The 21,543-nt window shown below is 45.5% G+C and overlaps 1 protein-coding gene across 1 annotated transcript in view; it reads right to left on the reverse strand.

Annotated features, from left to right (window-relative positions):
• Window positions 1–21,543, reverse strand: part of LOC142579954 (uncharacterized) — a 62,539-nt gene continuing 40,996 nt past the window's right edge. Inside the window, exons 2-3 of the mRNA XM_075690637.1 lie at window positions 14,208–14,600; window positions 1–433 (exon numbers count right to left, since the gene is read on the reverse strand). Coding sequence (XP_075546752.1) covers window positions 35–433; window positions 14,208–14,594 — 786 coding nt within the window. The 5' untranslated portion in view covers window positions 14,595–14,600 and the 3' untranslated portion in view covers window positions 1–34. The remainder of the gene's footprint in view (window positions 434–14,207; window positions 14,601–21,543) is intronic.

The following is a 21,543-nucleotide window of genomic DNA, read 5'->3' on the forward strand; positions in this document are numbered from 1 at the left end:
ATAAACTGCACTCGCTTCAGGGCTACCCTATCCACTAAGCAACTGCGTCACATTTGTTGGCGCACACGCACACACATACATACACACATACACGCACACATACAGACGCACGCACGCAAGTTACCTCGTTTGGGAAGAGCGTATTGACGACTCTGAGCCACTTGAGTGCGCTTGTCTCCGAAACTGCCGTCATGAAAGCATCCAGCGAAGCACACGCTTCCTTGGAAAGATTGGTCAGTCGCACGTGGTCCAGAGATAGTGCGGCGAGTCGCGACCGCAACAGACGAGTGACAGCTGAGAAGACCGCAACCGTGATCGATGTATTATTTAAATCTGAATCACTCAGGTAAAAGCAGCTGAGTGAAGTGATCCGCTTCATGGTGTTGCACATCAGTGAATCGAGGTTACGCTGTTCCCGTGGCTGGAGTCTTAACTGCGAAAAAAAAATACATGGTTATGTAAACCCCCGGCTTCAGTAGTGGTATCTGCATTATACAACAGTTGAAACCTCTGCGTTTTAGTAGCGGCAACAACGACAAATACCGAACTGAATGCAAGCGTTGTCCTTTCCTAACGAAACGATGACATATTTGACCTCAATATAGAAGAGAGCACAATTGACATATTTTAGGATAGAAAGTTTCTTGGTAGTACTTCAGTAAGGATACAGCTTCTTCGTCCGTCTCAAAAGTAGAGATATTCTTTTTCTAGTTGGGCGTCCGATACACACCGACAGGGAGGACATCCGCAAGTGAACAATACTGCCGGGGCGATAAGTTCGCAGGAAGCTTAAGGTGGATGGAAGCAGACACATTTGAAACTGATATTTACAATTTCTTACAAGAGAGAGAGAGAGAGAAAGGCAAAGTAAAGACAGGGAGGTTAACCAGAGATTATCTCCGTTTGTTCTACTTAAATTGAGGACGACGCAACGAGCTATGTAAAGAAAGACGATGGGTTTAAGGTTAAAGGATAAGAAAAGAGCAGATTTGGTGAGGGAACAAACGCGAGTTAATGACATCTTAGTTGAAATAAAGAACAAAGAAATGGGCATGGACAGGACATGTAACGAGGAGGGAAGGTAACCGATGGTCATTAAGGGTTACGGACTGGATTCCAAGGGAAGGGAAGCGTAGCAGGGGGCGGCAGAAAGTTAGGTTGGCGGATGAGATTAAGAACTTTGCATCGACGACATGGCCACAATTAGTACATGACCGGGGTTGGAGAAGTATGGGAGAGGCCTTTGCCCTGGAGGGGGCGTAACCAGTCTGCTGCTGCTGCTGCTGATGATGATGATGATCTCCGTTTGGCTACCCTGTACTTAGGGAGGGGCAAGGGGATGCGATAGGTGAGAGAGAGAAGGATTAAAAAAAGGAAAAAAAGGAAGCTACACACACAGGCACGTACACACAAACTGTTTCTGTGGGCACTGTCACGCAGTCCACACAGCCGTTCCTAGTGTTATGCAGTGTCACCGTACAATCCTGCGTCACACAGTGAAGTCACAATTTGTCAGAAAGTCCAGTGTCTTAAATACCGCAGCAGCGCCTTCATAGACGATTGCGCTGATGTTCGCGTAGGCCTATTACACATAGAAATGCAAGGTAGAACAGCAACACACAGTGTGACCCTATGTTGGCAGAGCCGCCATATGTTTGAAGCACCGCGAGTCCAGAACGCTTAGTCGGGGGAACAGGGCGATGTTTTCTATTGTTCGGTCAGCCCGAACACCGACGAGTATTGTTCACTATGGTCCACCGGTACACCGATCGCCAATCTTGTACAAGCATCGTCGCGGGAGTGGCTCGCCGACTATTCAAGCTGGATGGATGCTATGAGCGTTCCTTTTAAAATGGTGTTGGTAGGTTGCGCCACCAATCTCTTGCTATTATATTGCTAAGATCTTACCGATCTTAAAAAGAAAAACATGAAAATAATCCCGAGGAACTCCCATCACACATCTTTATGAACCCATTTTGGCAATTTTATTTCTGTACGCCTCCCATGTTTGTCCTTTCCCTACTTTTCTCCTACCAATCTTCCAATCGCCTCTCACTAATCTATTGCGGACATATTTGTTTTCGCCATGCCTTCGCTGAACCCAAGGGCTTGAAGGAGGCCAGTGGGGCCTAAATACACCCCTGGGCAGATCACATTCTAATAAAACATGCTCCATCGTTTCCCTAGCTTTACCATAGCAAGCACATGCTTCTTCCTTGTTGTATCTCGGTTTATAAGGGCGTGTTCTAAGACACCCTGATCTCGATTTGACAAGTAATGAGCTTCTCTTTGAGTTATCATAAATTGCTTCTTTCCTGATTTCATTTCTTGCTCTTATGTAGTTACTCGTAGCAAGTTTCTGTTCCATTGCCGCCACCCCATAATATTGTCGTAGCCTCTGTGAGTTGCCGCTTGACGTTCTTTGTTGCTCACCATACTCGTCATATAATTGCTGGAAAGCTTCCTAGTTCTTTTCCTCTACTGTGAATCAATGTTGCCCCTGTAAAATTATCTGAACACTCTCCCAGTCCATTTACGTACTTCCATATCCCTCAGTCGTTCTTCACAATCAATTTTACTTAGACCTTCCCTCACTTCAAAATTGTCTAGCCCATATCACAGGGGACAGCTTCATTTGTAGTCATCCCGTGAGCGCCCGATGCGAGGCGTACCACTGTCCTTTGGTTGTCATCGAGTCCACATTGTACCCCTGACTTCAAGCAAACAATCGCGTTTCCAAATGTAAGTCCTTGAACCATTACACCTTGCCACATACTCCGGAGCACCTCGTACCTATTTTATGACTATAGCGCTGTTTCATTATGGTCGCATTTCTCTTCCCCTTTACTGTTAGTTTTGCCTGTGTTTCCATATATCTTTTGCCTTCTTTATACCCATATACCAATGTATTTATATTCTTTTACACAAAGTATTTCCTGGCCCTGTATTGTCATTATCTGTTCGTTGTTTTCATTGAATACCACACCACCTGATTTCTGAACACAATATTCAAGACCTAACTTATCACCTAACGCTATTAACGATACTATCCAAGCGCTGCATATCACATTGCTTGTTAGCTATGAACACAATGTGGTCCGCATAAAGCAAACCTGGAAGCTGCTGCTCTACTACTGTACCCACTTGTTTGTATAAGAGATGGAACGTGGTATTACTTGCTTCTAGCGCCCTAAAAGAAAGAAGAAAGAGATAAGAGGCAAATTGAAAGAGGCGAATGATAAGAGGAGGAAGAGTAAGCTTTCGCCATTTATTTCTTAAGGGAAATTTTAAGGGACCCAGTAATTTTCCCTCAAATTCGACCTTGTCATATCCTGGGAAAGATTCGGCTGCTGTTTTTGCGGATGTAATTTAATGACCCTTTCTCTTCAAATTTGTTTCCAACTTCGTCTACGTAGGATACGTTTTTTCTATTTTTGTAGACTTCCTACCTAATATGTTTATGTCGTTCCAAAATATTCTAGATGCGGTCTTTTTTTGCTCACGTATTTCTAACAGCCGACTTTCACTTTCACCTTTTATGTTTGCATGAACCAGTATTTGAACCATAAATTGTTTCTGCCCGTATATTTCTTATTTTCTGGCTACTTCACCCCGTGGAAACTGGGCTTTCTGCCTACCTGTGCTCTCGGGATGCTTTCTGTCGTTCGGCGATCACTGCTCGTATCACCCTGTTCCACCAGCTTTCGGTTTCTTTTTGCCTTTCCAATGAGCATGTTCCTTCTTTTCCTGTATTTCTGTCGTTACTACACTTACAAGCTCACTATATTCATACTCTTTGCTTGGGCATTTTCCAAGTTCTTCCTCGACTTTCGTGGCCATCTTTTATGTTTTCGGCGCTCGAACTTGGACTGGCCATTATTAGCTCCTTGCTCGCTTCCCCAAGTGCATATCCTATTTTCAAAACGATGCGTTGGGCTTCGTCTACGCTCGCTTACGTTTACTTAAGTTTCAGGTGTTTGCCCCAATCTCCCTGAAACAACGTACAAAAGTGCGCCAGAAGGGAGAGAGTTACAAACACAGTCCCGCGCAAAGTCTCAGAGCATAAGACAATGGGTACAATCAAATACTAACAGGCAGCACCTGGAAGCTAAGGCGGCAGGGTGATTCACCTATGCCGTGTCGCCCCGTACAGAGCTCGTAACTGTGTACCCCCTTTAGAAAAACCGATAACCTAGCAGCGTGGCAATTGTGGTCCATACGACTATAAAAGCTATCGATGCGGCACTTTTGGCTCGCGGGAACTTGTCAAGTAAATGGTCGTCCAGAAGAAGATCCCTGCAGCCGTCAATTGGCCACGCTCTTAGAGGTTGTCACAATGGGCATGATGCGCGCAGTGCCTGATGAATAGGCCATTTACGCGTTCTGTGCGGTCGCCGTGGTAGTCACCCGCCTCTGACAGCCAATTATCCCATTGTGCTTTGCTCGTTAAGCAAGCGTCATCGGCCACATACCGCTAGCCGTCTCTTCACCCTTCCTTAGCAGGCGTATCCTTCGATTGGACCAAATGGGGGGTAAATGCCGATTTCATGCTTCCCGAGGTAATATTAAAGAAATAACTTGTGATTTTCCACCAGCAGGTTTACAACTTCGTACCAGGGCTGCGAGCACGTGTGCTTTCTCGCGTCGCGAGTAAATTTCGAACACCTGCAGGTGGTTGTAAAAACTTATATTCGTACGAAAATTTGATTCATATATGAAAGCAAAGTATTTAGAATCCATAGACCTAAAAAAGATTTACTTTCGCGCACACTTGAACTTTCCTATTGAAACATGCAAAACGCTGAAATGCTTTTATGGGACAACCACTGAAACGACATCTATGAAATTTGAGGTAAGAGCGAAATTTTACTGGCTGTAGAAAGGAGAATCTTGATTGAGGGCCTGGACGTTCTGAAAGTATTGTAAAACTCGGAACGTTTCAACAATTTGCAATGCGCTGTTCAGAAATCCGTAACACAGCACCAATAACAAATATTGGCGTTCTGTGATTTGCCTATGTTGTAGCACCAGATGCGAACAAATCTGATACATAAATTTACAGCTTGTGCAAGTTTGTTACAACTTTTTCAAATTTTTTGAAGTCCTACTCAAAATTAGTGGTATATTTCTGAGGTGTGCAGCAGTATTGTTACGCTTAAGAGTAGGCTTTCTTAATTGCTAACTTAGACTTGTAACCACAAATTCTGCTTTAAATTCTAGAATTTCGAATTTATCAAGGCATTGACGGCCTTAACGTGAGTCATAACGCAATATAACAGGATGTGAGAAAGGGACAAACAGCGCTGCTTCTTATGTATCCAGTAGATTGTAACTTTCTCGTTCGAATTTAAATGGTTTCATCAAATTCAGTGAAGTGGTTGTCAGCAAAAACAATTTCTCCATTTTTATGAGCTTAGATAAGAAACACAGGCTAAAGCTTCCACTTCAGAGGAAGCTGTAACTCAATGCTAACTCCAATTTTCCTATTCGAACGAATACATGTGTAACGCCAAATTTTTTTAATGCCGGAAGCGCTACTACAATCGGAATACTATTTTGGGTTGGGAACAGGTAAATTTTAGTGTTTGTACATGCAGAACTTAATATAGGGTCGGGAGCTTTATAAAAGGTTTGTTGAGAATCACTAGAAGCGTTGAAGAAGAGATTTGCCAGTGGTGAGTCGTAGCTGTAGTTTCTAAGGGAACACGAGAAATTAAAAATGAAGTATCCTGAAGAACTGCCATATCTAATGACACGTTCAATATTTGCAGGAATTTTTCAGAAAAACAAAGATGAGCTGGGTTGGGAGAGTGAAAATGACTAATAAATGCAATCTCAATATTAGATGTGCCGTTAAGAATACATACGCCTAAAATGAACGAAATCATTTTAGCACACATAGATGTCTTCTCGAACGTAAATATGACCCATTCAGAAAGAGTTCATAAAGTTGGAGCGTAGCATGTAAATTAATGAGAAATGGAAGAAATTCATAAAGTTAGAAATTCAATTCTGGCGTTTTACATGCCAAAACCCCGATATGACTAGGAGACACGCCGTATTGGAGGATTCCGGATTAATTTTGTCCGCCTGGGGTTCTTTACCGTGCAACCAATGCCCGCCACAAGGGCACTGTTGGATTTAGCACATATTGAAAAATGGCCGCCGGCGCCAGCATTTGAACCCGCGACTTCTTCCTTAGCAGCGCAACGCCAAAGCCACCACTCAACCACGGTGGGTGTAAAACGCTTCTAAGGAAAAAAAAAGCTTGAGAGGTAAGAAAGATATAAAGAGCTATGGCTTCATTTTACGAAACGTGCATCAGTTGAACGCCACTGTTTAGCTGATCTTGTCAATAGTATAAAGAATAGGCTACCAGATCATCCTTTGAAACAATAATATCTCTTGGCTGCGCCTAAATAAAATTAATTATATCACGGGGTTTTACGTGCCAGAACCACGATCTGATTTGGCGGCACTCGAGGCCAATCGAGAATCTGCTTCGTGCTAGCGTGGCGCGTGTTTGCGCCGTGCGTTAATCGTCCAGTGCTCGAGGACGATAGCGTGCTTAACGAACTTTGTTGCAAGACTTTCGGGGAGTCATTTTTAATTCCGTGCAGTTCGACTTGTTCCAAAGTTGTAATATATCTGTAACATTCATTCTGATCCTGCGACGCATCCTGCTAGTGCCTGTCCTTGGTAAGGACTACTCGCGAACGCCACCAAGAAACCAAGTCGCTTCGAGTGGCGGCACACGAAGTTTGCCTTTCCTCGTCTTCGCGCACATGTATGTCTGCACGCTGCGGGCATAAAAACGGCACCGTACTTAAAATGTATCACGTGCCTTTAGGCGCTGCTGAAGAGTTCGTACGCTGATATGGTTGCCTTGGGGCAATGTTTTCGAGCCTACGGAATATTCATAAAAGTATGTGTGGAATTTTCTGGCGAAGATGGCTTTTCATAGCGATTATGACTTCCTTTTTCATACATCCTCATACACGACATAGTTTGGTCTTCGTGGTCATATTTAAAATGAAATCCCCATCGCTCGATGGTTCTGCAGCCAAACGTGATTAACTCATACAAGCCTAAATTTGACAAGGTCAGAATTTTAAAATAATGTTTGGTAAAAAGCCCTTCAGAGGCTCCAGTATGCAGCATCAGCGATTTATTGATAGAAAATTTATGTGTGGTCGTTGGTTTTGTGCCATCTCACGACACTATGGGAATGCACTCCTTATTAGAGCGATAGAATTAAAGCTATTGATTCCGAACTCTGGGGTCACATTTCTGCCAACGCACTGTAGTTCTCCTGTGACACTGGAAACATAGTTTGCCTGTCGTGTAAAATCACAATTTTGTCCAATCTGGCCAATCAATATAGAGTTTGCACGAAATACTGTTGGCTGTTTGAATGCAGTGACTTATATATAAGCTTTCTTGTAGGTGGCGGCTTTGGGCTTTTCAAATGTGAGCAGGTCAGCGTCATCACTTCCTGCGCTGTACTGCTAGAACGCATTCATATGCATAAAGAAGGTATGCAAGTATAGAAAACTACCAATTCTTGCTCGTGTAACAGTGCAGTATGTTGCAATGGTTTGTTTAAACCTCTAGACTCCATCCTTGTTAGATTATATTGGGTGGTTATAAAAGGTGCCGACTCCTGACCACGGCATTTGAGTAACTTTCTAACCAATCTCTTATTATCACATGCTGGGGCTCCACACAATAAACGTTAGACGTGACTGTAGCCGTACTCTAGCATTTGCAGTGAGAGACGATTGCATCAGAATCACAATCAACTCGGTAATCAAAACCTTGCGCCCATAATTAAAAAAAAATACTTCAACAAAGTTCACTAAAACTGCATCAGTTTAGGAAAGACGCTCGTAAAAGAGCTCTATCCTATATCATGAATATTCCAAATGGGTATTAGACTAGGCATAGCAGTTGGTCTTATGTGCATGAAAAGTGAACACTTCGTCTAGGAAAAATTTCATGTATATGTTCCAGACAGGGTTGCATCTCGATAAATTAGCGTGTTGCAAGACTAGGTGCTATACAAACAAGTTAAGGTCATGCTTGCGCTTACTTTCTGCATGCTTTGACATTTTAGTGGTGGTTCAGTGATAAATAAATGATCATATCAGCATTACAAAGCTTTGCCTAGTGCTTCACCCATAATAGGGCTGCCCGATGAATAGTTCATGCAAGTGGCCTATTCATTATTGCTTTTTTCCTCTGTTACTAACGCACCGTACTATCAGGTGGAATAAGGGAGATTGTTGAGTGCACCTCATTATAAATGTCAATGTGGTTGAAAATTTTTTTCAGACTTTGGAGGCGGGGGGAGGGGGGCAGCTTTGGTTTGCAATAGCCTGATATAAAAATATCTGCCCTCCTAATAGGACCAAAACAAATCACGGCTACATTAGTTTATCTGCGTTAGGATGTTCGATACCCCATTTACTATAGGTTCTCGAAACCTCACCCAATCTGCCTAGTGTCCTACATATAGGTCGCTGCAGTTTCAAGTGCTGTAAGTCGCGAAATTTTAGCTACACAGAATAGGTATACTGCCGTATATACATTTCGTCCCTTATGGACATGCAGTCACATTCTCGGCAACAATCAATTATATTTCACTTCTTATTGGTAACTTTTTCCATTAGGTGGTGCCCTTCACCAAGTCACAAAATTTAATGTTGCAGCGGTCATTACACAGAAACGAATACACACACACACACTTACCAAAGTTGGCACAGAGAAGAGATATGACCTTCTAGATACCGGTTGCCAAAGTGGAAGCTTTTACATAAGAAATGTGAGGGGGTACTGCCAACGGAACTGTACTACATGTAGGACACTAGGCATATATTGGTTAAGCGCAAAGAGCCCTTCTATCATTCTTTTCAGTGTGACAAATATCGAATCCCGATTATAACCTACCATCTTGCTCAAATTAGTGTGCTCATTTGCGAATCATTTGCCGCACGTAAGCGACGCCTGACGAGTAGGTAACGAGCATGCATGTTTTACGCTTGCGTTGTTCTTCACATGCTCACCCATCCCTTCCATTTTACGATATTTATACTCCCTACAATTTCTTCTCCTGTTCTTCGCTCGCTATTCTTTTTCTATATACCTTTCGTCTTCTAGAGCCGACACGCGTAGTGTCTCTCCTGGTTTATGTCTCTCCTCTTAGGTTTATGGGTGCAGACCAAAGAAGTAACTAAAAATATGCTGCAGTAAGTGACCGACAACGGTGGACAGGGGCAGGCAACCGTAACAGACACAGTTCACATACGATGAATATATACGGCGTTCGGCATGTGAACTTAACTACGACATGGTACAGCTACGTATTGAATGAAATGAACGAGATAAGCGTGTGGAGAAATCTGATATAAATAATTCCTAGCCTCATCCTAGCCATATTTCTGTATGTATGTAGGTAGGTTTATGTCTCGCCTCGTTTTAATACAAAAATGATTATGGTGTGACCAATAGTGGAATTGAAGCTCATCCAGAGCAACTGCCCACGACTAACCACTAGGCCAAAATTGGACGCACACTTCTCTGCCACAAGCCTGCCAACTCTTTGAAACATTTGGCTAGCGAGTCCCTATGCCCTGTCTCTTGTTTCTTCGTGACATACGACCCTTTAGGGCGCTCATTAATTCAGCACTACCTCCGCGATCGGCCACATACCCCAGCACTCTCTTAGCAGTAGATAATGCTATGTAAAAGCTGTGCAACGTCGTGCCGGCTTGATCAGGCCAAGTTAATTAGGTTTCAACATTTCTTCCCGGCAGTAGAAGCACCATCGTTGTGCTAACATACACCGCATGACATACACATGGGCATGCACGAGTGCAGAACACTCAGTTGCAAATCATGTCACAGTCTCTCCCCAACTCCCGTTGTGTTCCTGTGTCCAACCCAACTATTCGCAAGTGTAAATTTGAGTTTAAAGTCCACAGCAGAAATCGTGCCATACGATCGTCTTCAACGTGATCGTCGTCGTGCTGTAGATGTCATATACTCGCTCTTCCGCGACACACACACACACAACTACTGGATTTACACCCACACGCTGGTCCGCCTGGTAACTCTTTGCAGACGCAGTAGCACATTGCTTCGCATAAAACCGATCGCCAGAGCGCGCGGGACCTGTCCATTTGTTTCTTTTTTTGCATTTCGTCTTCAGTTAGCATTTCAGAAAGCAAAATTGGCCGGATTTGGGTCGAAGTTCAGATTTAAAGAGTTAAAAAGTCGGGAATTGAAATCGTGACGTCGGGCTCAGCAGCAGAATGGCATGGCCACTGGTTCACCACTACACTGGCTAGCCACGCTCGAATGCGATTGCTTGAAATCTTCGTCGCAGTGCCATATATGCTGCAAACCCTGATCTACGATCGCAAAGTTACTATTCAATCATGCAAAATATCGTGAAAAGTCAATGACCGAGGGTTGCTTCTTCCCCGGCGGCTGCTACGTTGCCTCGTTGTCCTCCTCGTCCGTCGCTCCGTACAGAGTGGAGACAACCGCGGCGTCTACTGCCGCGTTGCCCACGAGAATTGCGGATGCCGCAGTAGACGCTTTGGCGACGCCGTAGGGACGCATTGCCAGCGCTCGTGTCTTGAAAGCAATCTGCGACGTGGCTAATGTGCACGCCAGCACGGGCGTCATCTTCAAGGTGATCTGCGAGGTTTGCAGAGTGCGCGTAGTGCCGGCAGCTTCGTATGCGCTTTGCTTTCGACAGTTCGTACGCGCTGAAGCGAGACATGAATGAATTTCAATTCGCTTGCTGCTGCCGCGATTCCTAGCTCCAGCATTTTCACAGACAGTTTCCGCTGTCATCGAGCTATGTGCGCTCATGTCTACATGTGCGGCGTGACACCGTGCTGCTTAATTTAGTTAAAAAACGCTGATGGGCCAGTTGGCTTCAGTTCATGATAAAATATATAAGTGCGACTGAACAAGGACGTAGAAAGAAGCAGACACACAAAGACAGCGCTGTCTCTTCATTCTTCCTACGTCCTCGTTGAGTCACGCTTACATATTCTATTATTGTTAATTTTGTTAGCAAGCAAATATTTACAAGTTTATACTGCCGATCAATCTACTATCCGTACTTCATACAGCTATCTAATTATTTGCTATCGCAATGGGCGCTTCGCCTTTCCGACGGAATTGCGAACTTTTGTTTAGCATACTTCGATAAAAAGCGTTTCTTACGCCATTGAATACAAAAAAAATTCTTTTGTAATTTTTTTTTTGCTGTAACTGCCGGTCTTCTGCCGTTCTAGATACAGGACACCAGGAAAATTTTGTCGTTACCAGGCGTGTAAAATATAGAACAATTCTTACGAATTCTCCGGTCAAATTTTTTACTACGCATGCTAGTTTCCTTAAGGCAGTGAAAATACATAGTTTGGCCTGTGAAGTCAAGCGCTTGCTAATGGGCTAAATCATTTTTTTCTTTTCAACAAATACTGTTGCCACTTTTCATGCAACGATTTATTACGATAAGCCTTCTGGTGTGAGACTGCTAGTCGCCGTTGAAATTCAAGCAAGTCACATTTATCACTCATCTTGTACAGCTAAAACGGATTGTTGACACACACATGGTAAAATAAGCAGCCAAGAATGCCAGCTCTTTCTTGTATACAGTGCAGTATACTGCAATGATTTAGTAAAGTGTGTCAAATTTACGTTGTTAGGGATGTATCCGGGGATTATAAAATGTTCTCTCTTTTACCACGACTTTCGAAAAGTTTTCTTTGTCCCATTATCACTTGTTTGTTTTCCACACCGTGAGCAGTAGGCGCTACTGAATCAGGTAATCCTGCATCACTGTAACCGCTACCAAGCAGATTCATAATGAACTCGGTAATGGAAAGCTGGCAGCCATACTTTGAAAATTACTTGAATTAATAAGGTTTCAGCGGTACTGTATCAGTCTAGGAAAGGCACGCCAACAAGAGACTATCTCAAAGCACTTCATCGTATCCCATAAATCGCGTAAGCATTGATTTTGTTGCAGTGCATCGCACTTTGCCCTATCTAGAAAAGAGGTGGACATTTCATCGGCGAAAATATTTTCCAACATATCAGTTACAGTCTGGGCTGCTTCATAATTTGGCGTGCCTCAGAACTGGGTGCTAGAAAAACGCGTTCTGATCACGCTTGTGGTCTGTTTCTACAAAATTTTGGACATTGCGCTGGTGGATCAATGATAACCTAGTTACCCTCACTGCATACAACGTTTTGCCTACTGCTTCATCAAAAAACGTTCTCTCCGGCAAATCGTTTATGTTTCTGTTGTGCTGGTGTCTGATTTCTTCATCAGTTATTGCCGCAGCGTGACTTTAGAACCGAATAATCTAGAAAGATAAGGGTAGCTGATCAACAATGCCAGTTTAGCCCAAGATTCTCTTCATGCCATTGTGGAGCCTTGTTTGCAACAGCCTGAGCAAGGAATTTGTTCTCTCCCTAGAAAAGCGAACGAAGTAGTTTACGCGACATTACGTTAGTCTATTTGCATAGCATGTCTGGCAAACCCATTACCATATGCTCTCCAAATCTCACCCAGTCTGCCTAGTGCTCTGTGTATAGGACGTCGCTTTTTGAAGCGCCGCAGGTGGCGAATATTTTATTACACAGCGCAGGTACCCCGTTGTATAAGCATCTCATCAGTTAAGAACAGGTAATCACGGTTTCGGCAACAACCAATTTTGTTTGAATTACTTTTGTTATCTTTTTCTGAAGTGGGATAGCGCCCTTCTCGATTTTGGCGCGGCCACGATGTTGCACCTTTCGTCACGAAGAAACGGCCGAATACATACTTACCACAGCTTGTGCAGACAATAATTATCATCTCATAAATGCAGGCTAGGAGCCTCAAAATTTTCTATAACAATGTGGGGGTGTTGAGTAACAAAATCATATACTACGGCTGGGACACGTGTGTATGGGCCAAGAGGAAAAGGGTGCATATGAAGTACAGGAGATTAGCATGAAGTTCTCGTTGACTACTCCGCAGATGGGGCAAGAAGATCAAGAAAGGGGGAAGAGCGGTATATGCAGGAAGAAGTGTGCACAATATCGAGCAGTACCAGACGGCGTTCATAACCTCTTAAAGCCCAACGTGTCTTTTCGGAAAGCTGATTTTGGCATCCCAAAATTCTGATTTCAGGAAGGGAGAGAGAGAGAGAGAGAGATGGGAGCAAGAAAACGCAGGGAAGGTGACCAGACTGAGCCCAGGTTGCCACCTTACGCGTAGAGAGGAGGTTGGAGGAGTGACGGAGAGAGAGGAAATCAGCAACCACACTTCCACATGCACTAAGTTAGGTGCAGCATGTCTGCAGTCCGACACTCGTCCGTTGCCTTCGGGTACTGAAGAGGCACTCGAGTGGCTTCCTGGGCTAATGAAGTGTGAGGCCAGGTTCCCAAGCCCTTTGCTTCTGCAAATCCTCTATCGTCTCCTCTGTTCAAGGTACACAGGAGAGTCTGACGTTGGTCATGGATGCGAGGACAGTGGCACAGAAGACGACTTATCTCTTCACACTTGCACTTAGTGCACATCGGCAAGTCCGCCATTCCAATTGGAAAGTTGTAGGAGTCAGCGAATGCTACTCATACACACCGCCGACACAGCAGGGTTACGTCACTTCGTGAAAGGGTTGCCGGTAATGTAAGTTTCAGTGATTGGTCGAGGCTGTTTCAGCGATGGCCAGTAAACAAACGCGATGGAAAGAGCGAGATTGCGAATCACTTTTGCAGCGTTTACTCTCGATAAATGTATAAGGAGTGTCGGTGCTCCAGCCTGGGCACCTAGAACAGCGTCATTGGCGAGGACATGATATAATCTTTCAATGGCCGCCGTGAGATAATTGCATCGTTAGTCATCATCGTAGGGAAAAGAAATTTAACCTAGAGCCGATATTGAAACTGTTAATGAGCTGTAGCGGCATTTGTTGCGGAGAGCTTGGAAAACAAAATTCTAAATGTGTATTTACTATGTTGCGCGGTTACCCAAGTAACTTCTTTTTTGTAGAGACGAACTCTCAGTGGAGAGAAATATTGCTGAACTATTTGCTTTGAACATTACATGGTGTGGATCACTGTGTTGGCATTACCGGGTCAAAGTTCTTTATGTTAGGTGCGGTAACCTGAACGTAACGATAATCTGGTAAGCATACCTCAAGTATGTCGACGCAGCGGTGCCTAGTGACGATGCAGTGGAGGAATATGATCGCTGTCACCATGTGGTGGTCTCTCTTGATTTGTTCATAATTGTTGAAGCTTGTGTAGCAACGGACAGCAATTTTTCCCGGCGCGACTTCAGTCAATTCAGCCCCTATGTAGTAGAGCAGTTCATTCAGTCCTGGAAGCTGCTTGAGAAGGAGGCAGGCGCTCGCCTGGCTGTCGGTGCAGTGTACAGGCAGCGGCAGGCTCGACACGCTGGCCTCTGTTCCGAAGGCCGCTAGTCTTCTGGCTTGTGCAGAGACGTCCTCTACTTCCGAGTTCAGGAGCTCCATGCTGAAATCGTCGTCCAGAAAAGCGTTCCAAACCTGTGGTCGTTCCATCACTTCCTGCAGAAATATCGAACACCGAAACATAGAAGCATCGAATTAAGTCTAAAATATACTGGTTCTGGAAGTTATGAGGCTACAGTTTCCTACATGACAAGGGCGAAATATCTCGTTGAAATTGTTTAGGAATCGTGGCAATGATAGGTGGGCAAATATTTTTCTTAATTACAACGGCCTCTTTGAGTGACCGCCTGAAAAATTTTTGTACCTCATTTAGTTCAGTTTGGTCGCGGGCGGAACTCCCAACATTTTTTTTTTCTTAGGAAATGCCATGTTTCAAAGACGATTAATTTATTTTTCTCTGAATATTCCGTACGAATGAACAATTGAACACATAACTGCACTATCAGTGTCTTAGAAGGGAATGGGTATAGCCCTGGAAAACGTGAATAGAAAAATTTAGAGTACTCCTATGCGCTTTTTATCAGTTGTGAATGCGAAAACACAAATGTATGTGAACGCCACTGACCTGTCCTATTTATGAACTCCTCGAAGGCAAGCGAGCGCGTTGAGAAGTTTGAATAGCACCTCCTAGATAGCACAATTCCGTGCACCTCAATCCATGACGTCATGCTATCGTATAATCTAATGGGGACGTTCCCCTATAAGTCTAAGTAAGCCACGTTAATTTTGACAGAGTCGCTTTCGTCACGCGGGGCTTGGCAATGAGCCTTTCGATTTTCGTTGTCCGGGTAGCCAGACTGCAGCTCTGACAGGAAATTACGTCATATGGGCATTGTGGCCACGTGGGACAAAATTTTCCGGCAAGTCTCGGGCAGGCCAAGGCGCCCGGGTCATACGAGCTTCGCGAAATCGAACAGCCGGCAGTTGGCGCTAGCGTGCCGAGGCTGGCGTTCACTCAGTGTCGTCTGCTCCGCCGTGTGTTTGAACAAGATGGTGGCTTCGGCGGACGAGATTGTTGTGCTGCTTCGAGCAGTAACCGAACTGTCGCACGCATACGAGGCTACTGAAGAGGAACGCGACGAAGTGGACGAGCATGTCGTGAACCTTCTGCTCGCCCGTAATTCATAATATATTACCTGTGTATGCCATGCCTGTCTGCATACTTGTAAACATAGCACACAGCAAGCGCGAAACACAGATGATTTTTTTTACTAGGTAACTAGTGGAAAAAGCAACATACCTACCTGCTTGTTAATTCGAACAGTCGGTGCTCAAACGGGAAATTTGAAATGAATTTCATAAGAAAATATGCCTCTATATTCAAATATATGGAAGTTATTTCCACCTATCCTTATACAGACACAAAGAAAAATTGGAAGCAATATCTTTTGTAACTAGTTTTGGCAGTAACTCGCGTATGTAGTGCTGCCCTGTACAGAGGACTGGGGACCAGGGAAGGCGTTTTCTGAAGTTTAGACTGGTTGCCCCGTTCATGTAGTTTTGTTCTCGCAACGTGCCCGGACCTTCTCGTTTGAGTGCTCGGATAACAGCTCTGACTTCTGGCTCAAGTTCACTTGTAGGTCGCCGACAACGGCAGCTAAAACCATTTCCCGCTTAAAAAATTGCTGGCTCTCTCGTAACCGAGAACAGACGTAAGCATAGAATGGCAACCGGCAAAGAAGATTGGTTGGAGATGCCACGAGGCACAATCTTAAGATGGGTGTAGTGCATGTTCGCAGCGGCACACCCCACCACACCGCACCGCGAGATATTGTGCCCTGGTTCATATGGTCGCTGTCACGGAGCAAGGATTCTTGAGGAGGCGATACCAGGCCCCGCACACACTCAGGTTCCAGCGATCGCCACAGAGGGCGAAAAATCAACCGCGGCGCGTTCCAGCATAGGCTCGCAAGTGGAGCTACTGTAATTTGGTCGCATACTTTAATTTGTATACTTTTTGCTAGGGGCACTCAACGAGGCTAAATATTGAATTTATGAATGTACATATTATAACTGTCAAATATAGTTAACGTGCATTTTTTTGCAAAATAAACAGACAGTTGTTTTTATTAGACCTATGTTATCAAGACCTGTGCTTTATTACTTGAATAAAGGTTTTAAGACCTCACTGACGCGTGGTAAGCGGCAGCCCACTGGTATCGATTGCAGTCCGTGCCGTTTATCGATTAAATTGTACGGCAGCTATATTTGCGAACGGGGTATAGTCGTTTCTTTTGTGCAGCATCACGCAGGTTCCCATTAATTAGACAACAATAATATCTCAGCCAGTTCGTGCGTCCGACATTCGATAGCCGCTACCAGGCGCACGTGTTTAAAGACGGTCAATTTTATCAGCTGTGGAGTTTCACTGGCGTAATGGCTACATACACGGCTTCCATAGTCAGTGATCCGCCGCCTCTGGCGCATAATGACAGGTTGCTGACGTAAAGCCATGGTGTAAGGCCGTGGTATATTGAATACCTTTGAAATGTGGAAAACAGTATATAGGCCAAACTTCAAGATGCACAAACGAAAGACTAAAGGAATCTAAACTTGGCGTCGAGCAGGCTAACAGGAATCTAGTTATCCATGTCAGCGATTGCCCCTGTAAAGCTCGCGGTGCAGAATTCAGACGCTGCGAAGTGCTGAAGAAACACAATGACTAGCTGGTCCGGGAGATAATTGAGGCAGCCGAGATTACCAGACTTCATGACCAATGCGTTAGCACGCCGTCCTTTTTACTGACAAAAAAAGAACTTGAGTTTTTCACGTACAACCAATATCTTGAGTGCAAAACAAAGTGCGTGTTTCACATGATGAGCGATCACGCACACTGCGACACTTGTAGGCAATGTTATAAGAAGCCGTGTTTCTTTCAAATAAACGTTGTTGAAAGTCAGCGCTTGTGGTGTCGTCTTCTCGTCTCGTGTCTCGTCTACGTTTTGCGCTGTTAACACCAGGGTTGAAAAAAAAATGTACTAGCTAGCGTGAAAACTCGTCGCGGCAACCGAGCACAGTCTGTCTGGAAACAACCCAAGAAAGTGGATTAACCTTGCAGCCTCTGGGTGTGTACACCGGTGAGTAAAAAAACACTGCTTCGCATTTTCAACTTTCAATCTCTTCGGGTGCGAGGCGGATAAAACAGAGTCCTGTAGTCAATTTCTTTTTTCACAGTGGAAAATCATAATAAAGTAATTGCTCTTCGAAGGCAATTCAAATAAGGCTCTCGTTATTTTAACACGTTGCTAAAATTCCTAACACGGAGTACAGTATAAAAAATAAATAGTTTTGGCTGTGTGTGCATGAATGATACACTGCGATAAATTCACAGCGCATTAGTGTATCATTCATGTACACACAGTCAAAACTATTTATTTTTTCACAGCACATTAGTGCAAGTGGAAGAAGAAGCGAACCGACAATGCTTTGTCCGCATCGGCTCCTGTTTTTTTGGTAGTTTCTGACCGGATTTCTTGCTTGTGGTCGCCCAATTCATGGTCGACGGATCCGTGAAGTTGAGAGCTCCAACTGGATACCAGACTGTTGCTAGTGAGTGGACTTCTTCAAATTTTAGGGATCTTTTCACTTCAACCGCGTCGCCGGTGGACCATAAGAGTTCGTGGCAGGAAACCGCTCCCGGCCTTTTGGCCGCTCGGCGAGACCTCTTCTTATGGAATATACAGTGCAAGGGGAGGAGCTACGCCCCGGCTATTTTCTCGAGGATTCCGGCTGGCAGTTAGCTGGCCGAAAACACCATTTGACGAAATCCTCGAAAGACAGGCCCGGCAATGGAGCCAGGCGTAACGCGGTGCCCAAACACAACGGTCGTGGCAGGACCGGAGCTGGTGTCAAGAGCCGCATTCTTCATCGTGGTAGAATGCCGCCGCTTCCCAGGGAGAGAGAGAGAACTAAATTTTTATTTAAGAAACGGTAAACCGAGTCAGAACCCGGTTCACCCTAGGTGCGAGGATTCCTCATTCCAAGAACCTTCTTGCTTGGGCTGCCTCCTTGGACCGGGCGACGAGACTGCGTTGGTCGTCCAGGTCATCGGAGGAAAGCTTGGCCTCCCACGTTTCAGTTATCGTATGGTTCTGCGGTGAGTTGGGGCGCTCTTTTCGTGCTTCTATGGGGCGGCTTTCTTTGGAGTCGTCTTGTGGAGCTTGTGAGGTAGGGTCTGCGGATGTGTCACGCAGTGGGCAATCCTTGACCATTTGTTGCCGGGTGTCTGGAACGTCGCAATGGGGGCATGTGTACGAGTACTGCGTAGGATACAGTCTGTGAATGATTATTTCGTGCACGTAGGTGTTGGTCTATAGGCGGCGCAGGATGACTTCTTCCTCGTTGCTCAAATTCTTGCGTTGTAAAGCGTATGTTCTTCTGCTGAGTCGGTGGTGTTGCAGAAGCTCAGAGTACTTTTGGGCGATGTCATCAACATTAGTGACCGGCCTAGTGTGGGATGGCAGGAAAGCCCGGCTGGTATGCTCGCGGGCAGCGGCGTGTGCCGCCTCATTTCCTGTCATGCCCTGATGGCCTGGAATCAAGTCGATGTGGGTGTCGGAAAGCGGGGCGCATGCGATATGATTTCTTAGTATTTTGAGCGCTGTTACTGATACGCGTCCTTTTTGATAGTTGCGAGCTGCTGCTTGGGTGTTTTAGTATTACTGCTACTTTCGGGCACGTTGTTATTGCCAGAGCGATTGCCGCTTCCTCTGCAGTCTCGGGGGCTCTTGCTCGGATGGTGACAGCTGCAAGTTCTTTGCCTTGGTGATCAGTGACGCTTAGGGCAAAGGCGTTTCGTTTAATATACCGGGCAGCATCGGTGTACCTCGTATCAAAATCTCTCCCGTATTTCTCGCTGAGTGCGCGGATTCTGCTTTGCGGACGCTCCTTATGATAAGTTGGATGCATATTGCGCGGTATACTTGCAACGCTGATGCAGTCTCGGACTGCAGGTGGGATTCTTACTTTCTGGTCTGTGTCTGCAATGAAGATTTCACTGTAGTTGAGGTAGCGCAAAACTGCACGTCCGGTCGATGTGAGGTTGAGCCTCTTTTCGAGGTTCCGGAGAATGGCTTCGTGGCTCACGTTGTCGAGTGCGCCCTTTACGTCGATTGCCAGGATTCAAAATTTGCGTCTGTGATCGAGGTAGTCAAGCAAGTCTTCTTTGAGGAGCAGGAGTACTTCCTGCGTGGACAGATGCTGTTGGAATCCGAACATGGTATGCGGCAAGTGTCCGTTGTCCTCGAGGTATCTCGCTAACCGGTCGTGCACCATGTGCTCGAGGAGTTTGCTTACGCAAGATGTGATGGAAATGGGACGGAGGTTTTCGATACGAAGGGGTTTGTTGGGTTTGGGGATCATGGTCACCTCCGAATACTTCCAGGCTGTTGGTAGGTCCCCCTTTTCCCAGCAGTCGTAGTAGTATTGTAGCAGTGCTGTAGTGGCAGATTGCGGGAGGTTCCGTAGGAGCTTATTAGTTATTCTGTCCTGGCCGGGACTGGTGTTTCTAGTGAATTTGGCAGCGTGCAGCTCTGCCTGGGTGAATGGTCGATTGAGATCTGGGTTTGGTACACCGCCGTACATCTTTCCGCTCGCTGATGAAGTGGGCTTGTCGCTGCTAAGTTTTTGCTGAAGCTCACGAAGGAGATCATGCTCCGATCCAGCATGATTGCGGATCAGTCTGCGCATATCTTGCCTCTGTTGCGTTTTGGTGTGATAGGTAGCTAAGAGAGCGCGTAGGAGATACCAGGTTTTCTTGGTGCTGAGTGTCCCTTGTATGCTGTCCCAAAAGGCGTGCCAATTTTGCCTGCTAAGTTGATCCGCGTAATCTTGGGCCTGTATGGTGAGAAGGGCAATTCGTTGCTTAAGTTTTCTATTCAGCTTTTGTCTCTTCCACCTCTTCAGGAGGCTTCTTTCGGCCTCCCAGAGATGAAGGAGATACGGGTCGACTGCGGGGGTGTTGGTGCTTAGCTGGATGCTCTTGGTGTGATTTTCTGCGGTGATGAGAAGGCCCTTGAGCCAATGGTCAATGTCGTCGATTCTTGTGTTGCCGCTGAAGTTGTCTCTGAAGGACTTCCAGTCTGACCGATACACTGCGATAAATTCACAGCACATTAGTGTATCATTCATGCACAAACAGTCAAAACTATTTATTTTTTCACAGCACCTTATTCCAAGTGGAAGAAGAAGCGAACCCACAATGCTTTGTCCGCATCGGCTCCCGTTTTTTGGGTAGTTTCTGACCGGATTTCTTGCTCGTGGGCGCCCAGTTTCATCGTCGACGGATCCGTGAAGTTGTGAGCTGCAACTGGATAACAGACTGTTCCTAGTGAGTGGACTTTTTGAAATTTTAGGGATCTTTTCACTTCGACCACGTCGCCGATGGACCACAAGAGTTCGTGGCAGGAAACCGCTCCCGGCCTTTTGGCCGCTCGGCGAGACCTCTTCTTATGGAATATACAGTGCAAGGGGAGGAGCTACGCCCCTACGATTTTCTCGAGGATTCCGGCTGGCAATTAGCTGGCCGAAAACACCATTTGACGAAATCGTCGAAAGACAGGCCCGGCAATGGAGCCAGGCGTAACGCGGTGCCCAGGCAGAACGATCGTGGCAGGACCGGAGCTTGTGTCAAGAGCCGCATTATTCGTCGTGGTAAAATGCCGCTGCTTCCCAGGGAGGACATAAAATTGTGATCAGAGGGACGGGTGGCCTGAATAGATCCAGGATATCCAGGATATATCCAGACTGGTGGTGGCTGATGCAATCAACACCGCTGCTTGCATCGAAAATTCGAAGCATGAAGCGGACACGATCTGTCCTATCAACAGAATATCGTCGTGGTCAGTACCCCCGAGGAGGAGAACGCAACCAAATATGGTAGAATCAAGAATATTTTGGTGGCGGGTTGTCTGCACGAGGTAGTGGCATACCGGACGACACCACATGCTACGTGCAAAGGTGTAATACGAGACGTAGCCCGTTGTGACGGGCCAGAGGTGTTGCAGCGCAAGATTGTTAATGCAGGAAACCCCCTGGCGCT

This window comes from Dermacentor variabilis, chromosome 4 (genome assembly GCF_050947875.1).
Source record: "Dermacentor variabilis isolate Ectoservices chromosome 4, ASM5094787v1, whole genome shotgun sequence".
NCBI classification, from domain to species: Eukaryota; Metazoa; Arthropoda; class Arachnida; order Ixodida; family Ixodidae; genus Dermacentor; species Dermacentor variabilis.